This window comes from Hibiscus syriacus, unplaced genomic scaffold (genome assembly GCF_006381635.1).
Source record: "Hibiscus syriacus cultivar Baekdansim isolate YM2019G1 unplaced genomic scaffold, ASM638163v2 tig00111832_pilon, whole genome shotgun sequence".
NCBI lineage: Eukaryota > Viridiplantae > Streptophyta > Magnoliopsida > Malvales > Malvaceae > Hibiscus > Hibiscus syriacus.
In genome coordinates, this window is record NW_024063190.1 from 288,472 (window position 1) to 300,615 (window position 12,144).

Genomic DNA, 12,144 nt, shown 5'->3' on the forward strand with positions numbered 1-12,144 from the left:
AGGTATGTCGCGGTACCTGTCCCGCGCTATACTCCTACGTGGCGTATAACGCTCTGCAGGGGTCGCGCTATTCCCACGTGTATGCCAGATCATCGTATAGCGCGGTGCAGAGGGCGCGCTTTACTACTAAGGGTGTTAGATCAAAAAATATAATCTGATCAATATTATATCAAAAAATATATTATTCACCAATGATATATCAGAAAAATCGTCCCTTTTAATTTTTTTTTTAAACTTTTCCCACAACATTACATTCTCCTTTATAGCACTCAAACACAGGAAAAAAGATTTACTTATTTTTCTTCTTAAAATCTTGTGTACCCCCCCCCCCCAACCACACACACACACGTGAAGAGGCGAAGAGGGTGAAAAGATGGGAGTTGACTACTACAACATTCTGAAAGTCAGCCGTAACGCGACGGAGGAGGAACTGAAGAAGTCTTACAAACGGCTGGCCATGAAGTGGCACCCGGACAAGAACCCCGTAAACAAGAAAGAAGCGGAGGCGAAATTCAAACAAATTTCTGAAGCCTACGACGTCCTCAGCGACCCGCAGAAGCGGCAGATCTATGACGTCTACGGCGAAGAAGGGCTCCAGTCGGCTGAATTATCGAGTCCCAATGGGTTTAGTGGCTGCGGTGGTGTCGGTGGTGGTAGGGCCTACAGGTTTAATCCGAGGAATGCTGAGGATATATTTGCGGAGTTTTTTGGAGGGTTGGAGAAGAGGTATAGTGGGGATGGTGGGGTTGGGAGTCAAGGGGACAAGAAGGCGGCGCCGGTTGAAACCAAATTGGTTTGTAGTTTGGAGGAGCTTTATAAAGGTGGTAGGCGCAAAATGCGAATTTCCCGCACCATAGCTGATGAATTTGGGTTAGTACATGCAATTTTCTCTGGGTTTATTGTTTCATGACGAAAGCTTTGAACTTTTTTTTTCTTTCAAATTTTGCATGTAGATTTTTTGTTTGTTTGTTGCTTATGTGATCTGGATTTTGCGGAAGGAGGGAGCAATCTGCGAATTTGTGTCGATTATTCTTCAATTCTATTGATAGTCAAGCGAAATTCTTAAGATGATTAGAGATTATGCATTAAACTTCTTTTAGAATTTGGAATTGCAGAGAAATTATTGATGTTGAAATATGGTTCTCTTTCCTTTTCTTTTTCTGAAAAAAGGAATTGATGGGTTGACTTCTACTCACGAGTACTTCTTTTTGAAGTTGAATTCTGGGTTTTGGTTTTTTGTTTACCAGTTCTTTTGGAAGTTTATATTTTGTGCAATGTGCATCCTCTGTAAACTAATGGCAATTTGACAATATTCTCGTTCCAGAGCTTTATATGGGTTCAATCCAAGTTCTCCCATTCCCCTGTTTTTATAAAATTTGCATTGATAACATCAGAGTTTGATTGCTGAAATAGATCAGTTGTCCTCTGTAGAATTTACTGCATATTGGATCATCCTGAAAATGAAATCGCTGTCGTTAAGCCAGCTTGTTTGTTTGCCGATGTAGTTTTGTCTGCTCTCATCCTATCATTGTCTTAGAACATTCTTGTTTGTTTATATATTTTAAGTTTTCGGGCTTGAAAGTAACATAGAATGTATGTGCATTCATGTTTTCGTCACTTGAACTATTGGTTGGATCAACAGGTTGTAGTGATAAGTAGTAAGGTTTTCCCCCTTTGTTTGATGTATAATCGACTCTCTTGCAGTAAGGCGAAGACGGTGGATGAAATATTGAAAATCGATATCAAACCTGGCTGGAAGAAGGGCACGAAAATCACTTTCCCGGAGAAAGGAAACCATGAGCCTGGTTTCACTCCATCTGATCTCATCTTTGTGATAGATGAGAAACCGCATGCTGTTTTCAAGAGGGACAGGAATGATCTGATTGTCAATCAGAAAATCTCTCTTCTCGAAGCCCTCACCGGGATTACCCTCAGTTTGACAACCTTGGACGGAAGGAACCTCACGATCCCGGTTACGGAAATCGTGAAACCAGGCCACGAGGTGGTTATCCCGAACGAAGGGATGCCGATCTCTAAAGAACCCAGCAAGAAAGGACACCTCAAAATCAAATTTGATATCATCTTTCCCTTAAGTCTCAATGCAGAGCAGAAGTCTGATCTGAAGTGGGCATTGGGGAGAGTCGATAAATAGTGGAATGGTCCGATGCCTGAGATCACAATCATCTATTAACACCGATCGATATCGATTGTCAAGTCAACGTAAATAGGTTTAATTTTGTATCTCTTGACTATAATAAGATTAAGGATTGTGCATAAGTAGGAATCCTAGTCTGATAGAATGCCTCTATCTGCCACTTTGTTCTAATTGGAAATATTTACATGCACTTGTATTTGGTGCTGGTTTTGTGTTGGAAGTTGAAGTAAAGACACTTTCTGTGTTGATATATATCTTGAAAATGACTAATTTTACAGTCCTTTTTACATTAATTGCAGCTTTTTAGAGCCGATTTTCTTCAGTTGTAGCCATGGGCTTGCATCTTCTTTGTAATAGGGACTGGGCCTTGTTTTAGCCTAACAATAATTATATTATATGAATGTGATATTAATTGTTGACATGTGATAAGTTTTTTAATTTCTATATATAATTATGTTATATGAATGACCGAATTAACACGTATATTTTAGGTTAAATGATCAATTTTTTAAGGGTAATTCATTTAAAAGCTCATTTTTTTCAGTACAAGTGATAGCAGCCCTGTTAGCAGGCTACATAGCTCTGGGTGAGTGGGTCTCACGATCAGCCTGGAAAAGCTCTCTAACCACATCAGGCGGAGAGCCGAATGAATGGGAGCCGAATGAATGGAAACCGAAAGGCAAGGACCAAGCAGCTTTAGCCAAGCCGTCCGCAAGCTTGTTACAACCCCGAGGGATAAAGGCCATGACGGTATTCCAAGGACGATCGATGAACTCTCGGATGCGCATCACCATTAGGGAGTTATATCCCGAACTCTGACAGGGATCAAATGCCGAAATCGCCTACTTATTGTCCGATTCCACAACCAAAGCTCGAATTCCCAGATCCCAAGCTATAGTCAACCCCTCAAAGATTCCCAACAACTCAGCATCCAAGGTTGAGCATATACGAATGGATTTAGAAAATATAAAATAATTTTATTGACCGAAAATGCCTTATAATATACGAATTTAACCAACTTTTTTTAGATTTGTCAAAATGATCAACAAATTCGCAACGCAAACTCCAATTTCGCAACTCAATTTCCAATTTCGCAACGCGAATATGTAAATTGCATTGCGATTTTTCAAATTCGCGTTGCGATTTTCCAATTTCGCAACAGGAATCTGTAAATCGCAACGCAAATTTATAAATCGCAACACAGAAGTCAAATTCGCAACACAAAGTCAAATTCGCAACGCGATAGTCTAATTCGTAACGCGAATTTGTAAATCGCAACACATAAGTCAAATTCGCAACGCAATAGTCAAATTCGCAATGCGATAGTCAAATTCGCATTCGCAATGCGATAGTCAAATTCGCAACGCGAAAGTCAAATGTTTTTACGCGAAACACAATATTAATTTCGCAACACAAATGTAAACAGTATTATCGCAAATCATCTCTAACCTAAAACCCTAAATCACAACTCAGTCCCATCTCCATCTCTCACTCTCTACGGCGACATCCGTCCCCATCTCCGACGAAATCCGTCTATCTCCATCTCTCAGAGAAACCCTCACAACCATTCACGGTCAGAAATGAAAAATCAACCACCGATGGTTAGTTTTTTTAATCTCTTATTTTTATTTTGAAATTTTTGTATTATTATTAGATTTTTCTTATATTGATGATAAATTTACTGGTAATTTCAATATATATAGATTAACCATTTCATTGAGATTGCTTAGTAAATTCATTCGGTTGCTGCTAATACTGCTAAACTGTTTAGTCTTTAACCCTGTGAAATTAGTATTTGTCTTTGTTTTGTCTTTTTGTTAAAGAAACCCTAAATCACAACACCAAATTCGCAACGCGAAAATGAAAATCGCAATGCGATTTTAGTTTCGCGTTGCGATTTTCATTTTCGTGTTGCGAATTGAAGTTTCAGAAACTTCTTTTATTCTGCAAATTGAAACTTGAATGAATTGAATTACTTCAACAAAAAAAAAGACAAATACTAACTTCACAATGTTGTTAATTTAAGTGCTTACTTCTGAAATGTTATCTGATGCATTTTGTGAACTATGATGGAATAATGACTTGGGTGAATACCGTGCTAGTTTGAAACATATTTGGCTTTGTTTTCACAGTTTAATATCATGTCTGTTTATAATGTCTAATTTGTAGTTTTTGGTATATCTAATTGTATGTTTATTGTTTTTGTAGAAATTTTTTTCGGTTGCATTGACCTTAAGGAATAAATTAAGCCTAGCCACTAAAATTGTGTCGACGCTTACACCTCTACAAAGAAAATTGTTTGAGGATACTTGCTTCGGGCCATGGCTGAAAGTGCAATATATGGGTGGAGATGCTATGTTGACACATTTGTTTCTTCAGACCATGACTAAGGATTTACCCGAGGGGATACAACGTGGTGATGAGGAGATATGATTTCATTTTCCTCCGGCACATACTTGTTTTGTGCGGGAGGAGTTTTGCTTAATCACTGGTCTACACTTCAGACACGATGATGTAGGTCGGTACACTAGTCATATCGCCCGCCCATCATGGTTATCTCGGGTTTTTCCTGAGCTGGCAAAGTCGAAGCCGAGTTTACACATCGACGACTTGAAGAGATTATTTGATAAAGATGGTTTTACTCGGATGGATGACCTTGATGTTGTCCGAGTATGCCATTTATTACTTTTGCATGCCGGCTTTTTAGGCAAAGAGGGTAGACAACCTATCTTCGAGGACCTAATATTATTGGTAGAGGACCTAAATGCATGGAATCTGTTTCCGTGGGGTTCATATATATGGAAAGCTACCTGGAAGAAGTTGTCGTCTGCCTTTGAGGACCGAAAAAGTTTGTGGGGCGATGGTTCTAAATACACTTTGACAGGCTTTACTTGGGCCTTTAAGGTAAGAATTTCTATATAATGTTTCCAAAATTATAATTAAGTATTTAACAATTACTAATGTTTGTGTATTATATTGTTTTGTAGATTTGGATATTTGAGGCTTTCCCCAGCATACGGACATATGCGATAAAAAGATCAAATGATATTCCTAAGGTTATTACCTGGAAGAGGATTCGCATGTTGGATTGGGAAGATTTACTCCCATATACGACGATGAATGATGTAAGTTAACACATAAATAATATATGGTATATATAAACAAGTTATTACTAGTACAAGTTTAACTTTGTTTGAGCTTTTATATTGTTAGGAGGTCAACTATCCATTACAGAGGCTGACACCCACAGAGGCTGAGCTTGCCACTGATTGGTGGCAAGTTAGTAAGCGGTTTTTGATGGGACGGATAATGATCACCCCCCACTTCGAGAGCCATAACCTGATCGGGCCGATTCTACAGCTCGACACCCGGAGCCATCACCTGATCGAGCCTCTTCTCCACCTCCACCATCACCTATTTCATCACATCATTGAGCCTCTTCTCCACCATCACCTCATGATAGGCGACCGACAAAGAGGCCACGATATTTATCTCCCTGTTCTCCACCCCCACGGGATGAGTTAGGGGAATTACGTGATGAGGTCAGTGCTTTACGTCACGAGGTCGGTACTTTACGTGAAGATAATGGTGCATGGCGTGATGAGGTTCGATCTTTACGTGGTGAGGTGGATTTTTTACGCGATGACAATGGTACGCTACGTAGTGAGGTATCTACTTTACGTGATGAGGTTGCCGCTCTACGCGAGATTGTTTCATCGTTGTAGAATGAGGTTCATACTCTACACAATGAGGTAAATTTGTTTAATACTATACTAAAAATGCAAATAACCTTTTTTCGGCATTATTTATTTACTGATTTATGTATTAATTTATTTTCAGTGGCTCGATAAGGTAGATGTTTTACGTCGGGTTTTTCTTGCACGACGGGGTTCACGCATCAGACATCGTGCATGTGCCATTACGTCTCTGTTCACCCCACTAGTGCAAGACTCCGTAAGAAGAAGCCCGATGCACCTATCATCATTTAAGAGGCGCCTCTTATTGTTAAAGAGGCCCCTCTCATCATCGAAGGAGGTCCCGCCCGCTGTTAAAGAGCCCGATTCATATGGCTTCATATGTCGACATATTGATAAACCCCCTCTCGTGCCTGATATGATGGATGCGAGTTGGCTTTCGTATGTGTTACCGGCCAATACCATTCCTCAACAGGAGAGGGAAACACTACCGACACAATTACGGATAATACCCTTTGGGCTAAGACTGCAGTTGATTTTTATCTACATGAGCAGAGCAAGGGGTGTTATTCTGACCTATGCCAAATCGACGATGCTATTTATTTGTTTCTTGATCGGTCTTGGTGGGGTGTTTTATTAGGGGTTGAAGATAATGCTATCTCGAAGGGGTGGTAAGTCTTATATTCTTCTTATATTGCATTTTGATTAATTTTTTTAAAATTATTAATAAATTCACTAATATATTTATTTTTTTATAAAAAAACATATTGATGCATGAGTGTCACGTCTTCTAATAATAAGAAAATCGAAGAAAATAGGTACTCGATGGACTATTATGCCGACGTCTTTTCACGCAGCTCACTTGAAGGATCAGAGAGATGCTTCATATTAGTTGGCTAATGGAAAAGCTAAACTTTATCCTGCGTTGTGGGAGGTCGATAAGGTTAGTATTTATTTTTTGAATATTTTAAAGGTTTTCATAAATTTTATTTGATGTGCGCAATTATTTATGATTGCAGGTGTTTATTCGTGTTTTAGAACATCGTCATTGGCTTCTCGTCGAGCTTCAGCTCCCATCCCTGAAGACAATGGTATATGACAGCATGTTGAATTACATACCATTGTTTGATTTGAGAGATATTATTACAAAGGGATGGAGTGATCATTTGGCTAAATACTTGGATGCGATTGATTATTGGACAAATTTTGGAAACAAAAAGCCAAAGAAGTTCAAAATTACAATGATCAGAGACGAGACTGTGCCACAACAAACGCAGGGAGCCAGAGGGGATTGTGGTCTTCTCGTATGCTTGTGCTTGGAACGTTTGACGACAGGAAGTAAACAATATCTACCTCCCACAGATAGAGATAGAGGTGCAGTATGATTGTGGTTTCGGCATTATATGGCCAGATCGATATATATGAGACGTTGCCTACCTGTATCCGCGTGCTGAAAGTGTGCATAAACAATTGGTAAGTTTGAGCAAGTGTTGTTACCATATATACTCTTTAATTGGTTTGAAAATATTTGGTTAAGTACCTAGAATTCAGTAATTTGTTGTTTGTTGGTTTTAGATGTGTAGAAAGTGTTATTTGAGCAAATGTTTGGTTCTGCAGGTTAATCCTGAAGTCAGCTGCGTGAAATTGATGTATTTATGCATAAACAACAGTCTGGGGTACATTTTTTTTGCTTTGTTTAATTGAATTTTACATTGAAAGATGATTATTGATGAGGAAATAAGATTTATTTTTTGATTAATTGATTTGTAAAAGTTTGATTTGTAAAAGTTGATTTGTAAAAGTTGATTTGTTTAATTTGATGTGTAAATAAGAATTATTTTTTTGCTTGTTTAATTGATTTGTAAAAGTTGATTTGTTGTTTCTAAAAAATTCAATCTGCATTATGTTTGAAGGCAAAAAAGACATGTTGAAGGTACAAATTCGCAATGCGAAAGTCAAATTCGCAACGCGAAATAAGCGTTGCGATAGTCAAATTCGCAACGCAATTTTCAGTTTGCGAATTTGACTTTCGCATTGATCGCAACATACAATATCAAGTTATATACAACATCAAACACATTCCAAGCTATAAATACAAGCTAAGGACACTTGAAGAAGCAAGAGAACAACTATCCAAGCATTCAAACACAAGAGAAAATCCCAATATGATAACAACTGAACAGATCATAGCAATGTTCAAACTCAAGTTACTAATGAATGTCTAACCAAAAATGTATGCATTCACACATAAAATACACATAATACAACGTTTGCATTTAAAAATCACCTAAGTTAACAAGTCCCAAAAGGTGAAGCCGGTTGTGATTGGGATTTTGATTTTGATTGCGATTTTGATTTCCTTTTGCTTGGCACCATATGAGCTTTGGATTTTGATGAGGATTCATTTTTTTGTAGAGGAAAAGATGATTGTGATGGCACTGATGATCCATAGGTCAACCTTGTATGACCACTTTCCTTGCACCGACTACATGTCGATATCCTCTTCTCTTCACCCTTATACGGTATACGATCGTGATTTTTTGGTCGGCCAGGTAGCCTGCTATCCATGACTGATGGCAAAATTGTTTGTAAGTCATCTGGTATGTCCCACTCAGAATGATGTGGACATGGGTAGACAATCTCGGCATAAGTCTGTTGATATACTTCTGTAGTGTAACAATCCATAGCGTATGCACTTGAATCATCTTGGTTTAGATGAAGAGCAACTTTTATAACATGCCCACACGGATAACCAGATGTTTGCCATTTTACAACTACACGTCTTTGCATTTAGATCGATAAGCCCATTTAAGTTATTATCCAATACTTCAAACAAAGTGTTTGAACATGGTTTAACTCTCCATGACGTTGACTTCACAACACGTTTCGTTATCTTTTTTTCAGTCCATGGTGTAACACGACGTTCCAATGTTCCTGTAAATTTAAATAAATAATACTTAGTAAAATATATTAAATATGATAAGTTACGAATTTAAAGAAATAATACCTGCATGGTTTCTTTTCTTGTAGTACCACTGTTGAATAGAGGCTCGAAAAAACTCCATTAACATAGTAATGGGTAATTTTCGGGAATGATGACTTAGAGCGTTGATTGATTCTGCACTATTAGATGTCATGAAACCATATCTTGCTCCAAGTTGATGTACTCTTGACCATCTTTCAAACCCGACATCTTCTAGTGTTTGAGCACATTGAGGCAAAACACGTCTTAAACAATTTATATGCTTATTAAAATCCACTCCCGATAAGCTTTTACAGCCTTCCAATATGTCCATTTGTGATTTTTTATACCAGCAGACCTTGATTTTAGATTTCTGTACAAATGAACACCACAAAGTCCATGAAAAGCATATGGGAAACACCTTCTAACAGCGTTGTCAATTGAGTTTACCCTATCGGATATGATTGTCAGATTGCTAATATGACCTATGCAATCCCTAAGATGCCCCATAAACCATGTCCATGAATCAGAGGTTTCAGATTTGCCAACCCCGTAAGCTATTGGCAGTATCCATTGTTAGCATCCATACTGCTAATAAGTTTACTCCAAGGTATCGACCTTTCAAATATGCTCCGTCAACTATAATAACTGGGCGCATACAAGTAATAAACAAACGAATCTACAAAATAATATGCACAATAAATATAATCATTTAAATGTGAAATGCATGCAACTAATAAAAATGAGTCAACAAAATTATAATGATTTACTAACCGCAACACCAATGGCGATAAACATCAACTCAAAGCGTCCATCTCTATCTGTTTTTATATGAGTTACTGACCCAGGATTTTTCAGCTTTAAATTGTGACAATAAGCCGGCAGTTGGGCAAACGATGCTTCTGGCGACCCCCTCAAAAATTCTAAGGCATAACATTTGGCTCTCCAAGCTTGAGAATATGAGATACTAATCTTGAACCGAGCATTCATGTTAGTTATAATTTCATATCCCCGATATACCCTGCCATTCAAAAACATTAACTCAGCCAGAAAACCACCAACACCTTTTTGTTTGACTGTCTATGGTGAGGAAAAACTTGGGTTCTTGAACATGTATGTTTATCAAAAAAAGTCCTAACTTGAAACATTTCGCAATCTTTTATCCTCTTTGCAATCATACGCCACGTACAGTTTTTGTCAATCATACACCTTGTTTCGAAACGATCTTTGCTTGATTTGTTAACTTTTAGTTGATAGCCATCTTCCACACATTTCGTATACAAAGCTATCTTCAAGTCTTCCTTTGTATCAAAACAATAATCTTTCTTGATACGAATAACTTTTGTGTAACAATCAACTGCTATCTTTACCAACTCTTTTTCCGGTATCTGAAGTAATTATGACATATTCCAGTTATACTCCCGTGGCATTTTCTTTTTTTTTTTCCTTTCTTCGGGGACTTATTTTCTTCTTTTTCTTCTTCAGGTTATATGAATTACAGAATGGATGTTCAACATGTTCATTCACAGTCGTAACTTCCTCCTCATTATCATCAACAATATCTTTCTCGGCAGCGGCTGTTTCATCATCAAAATTCGGGTATTGACCATCAAAATCATTACATGCAGGGTCTGTTTCTTCTTCCATCACATCATCAAAATCCGAGTATTAACCAAGATCAAAGTCCGAGTATTGACCAAGATCAAATTTTGAATACTGACTAGTACTCACAATTTTTTCTGTTGGCTCATAATCGTCTAACTGATCAATACGAAAACTGGAATTTGGTGCTAAAAGTTGATTAGGATTTGGATTAGGAAAAGGTTGTGGGTTTTGAGATTGTGTTTGGTATTGGAAATGTGATGAAACAAAATTTGCTTGGTGATGAAATTGTGGTGGAACCATTAAATTTTGGGTTGAAGAACTTAGTTGATTACTACCCGCTAGAGACCCAACTTCACTACTTCTAGGTTCAACAACATACAATGTAACATCATCTTCTTGCGAAACACTAATGTAAGCAATGAATCGTTCAACATCTTCATTGTCGGTTAACAAATAAACTTTACCTTTTCTCTGATAAGATAGCCTAAATCCACTTAGAGGCTCTAAATTCAATTTCTTTGCAACACGTAACATTAGAGTTTCATAAGTTAACTTTTTTAATGACAGTTTTAGTTGAAGATTCATGGGTAAAGGCACATATTGTAAAACACCATGAACATTCTCCCATGACCCTCCAAAACACAAATCTATCCAAACATGATCAACATTAGATGATTTCATTCTACAAATTGTAAATTAATTTACTAAACAAACGAGCTATAAACTAGATATCATCACTAACTTAGAGAAAAACATACCTTTATTAAGTTGATAGTTGATAATTTGGGAGAGAAACCATTGAAAATTATATAGAAATAAAATTATGTAAAAAAAATTAGAGATGGGGAAGGATGTCGTTGGATATAGGAACGGATGTCGCCGGAGAGAGTGATAGATGGAGATGGAATGAGTTGCGATTTAGGGATTTAGGTTATGAGTTGATGCTGCTGCGTTGTTATATACCCAAAACATTTGTGTTGTGAAACTAAATTCGTGTTGCGAATTTGAAATTCAGTTGCGAATTTGACTTTTGTGTTGTGAATTTGACTATCGCGTTGCGAATTTGACTATCGCGTTACGAATTTGACTTCTGTGTTGTGATTTACAAATTCGCGTTGCGATTTACAGATTCGCGTTGCGAAATTGGAAACTGGGTTACGAAATTGGAGTTCGCGTTGCGAATTTGTTGGTCATTTTGGCAAATCCAAAAAAAGTTGGTTAATTCGTATATTATAAGGCATTTTCGGTCACTGAGGTTATTTTCTCTTTAGAAACAGGCGACCCAGCAACCAGCTGAATCTCTAAGCACTCCACCACACGTGCTTAGCCCCGAATCTGAACGTCTGAAACCATCAATATTCAGCTTGAGCCATCCCTGCTGTGGAGACAGCCAACTTGACGGTCATTCCTGATTCCTCCTCTTTGTTCAGGTGGTGGCGGTGGGCTTGAAGATGTTCTTGGTGCATTCGTAGACTCTTTTCAAGCACACTCTCTAGTTCCATAAACTCCATATCAAAGATTAATCTATTTCTTCGAGTCCAAAGATTCCATAAAATCAGAGGTTTGATAATGACTTAATATTTTTTTAAATAATTATAAAATAATATATTTTCAAATTATTTTAATTTATTGACAAATTATATATATATCTTATAAATATAATTGTTTAAACTCAAATTTTAAAAAGAATAATAATTTTTATTATTAAGATCATTCTATAAACTTTT

The 12,144-nt window shown here is 37.4% G+C and overlaps 1 protein-coding gene across 1 annotated transcript; it reads left to right on the forward strand.

Moving 5' to 3' along the window:
* The first annotated feature begins 345 nt into the window (after positions 1–345).
* Positions 346–2,378, forward strand: LOC120171348 (dnaJ homolog subfamily B member 1-like). Its single transcript, XM_039179058.1, has 2 exons — positions 346–870; positions 1,705–2,378. Exons 1-2 carry the CDS (start codon positions 374–376, stop codon positions 2,150–2,152), a joined length of 945 nt encoding a protein of 314 aa, XP_039034989.1. The 5' UTR covers positions 346–373; the 3' UTR covers positions 2,153–2,378.
* The last annotated feature ends 9,766 nt before the right edge of the window (positions 2,379–12,144 follow it).

Coding starts and splice junctions, on each gene's coding strand:
- LOC120171348 (XM_039179058.1), top strand. CDS start 374: ATGGGAGTTGACTACTACAACATTCTGAAAGTCAGCCGTAACGCGACG. Junction 871..1,704: donor ACCATAGCTGATGAATTTGG/GTTAGTACATGC, acceptor ACTCTCTTGCAG/TAAGGCGAAGACGGTGGATG.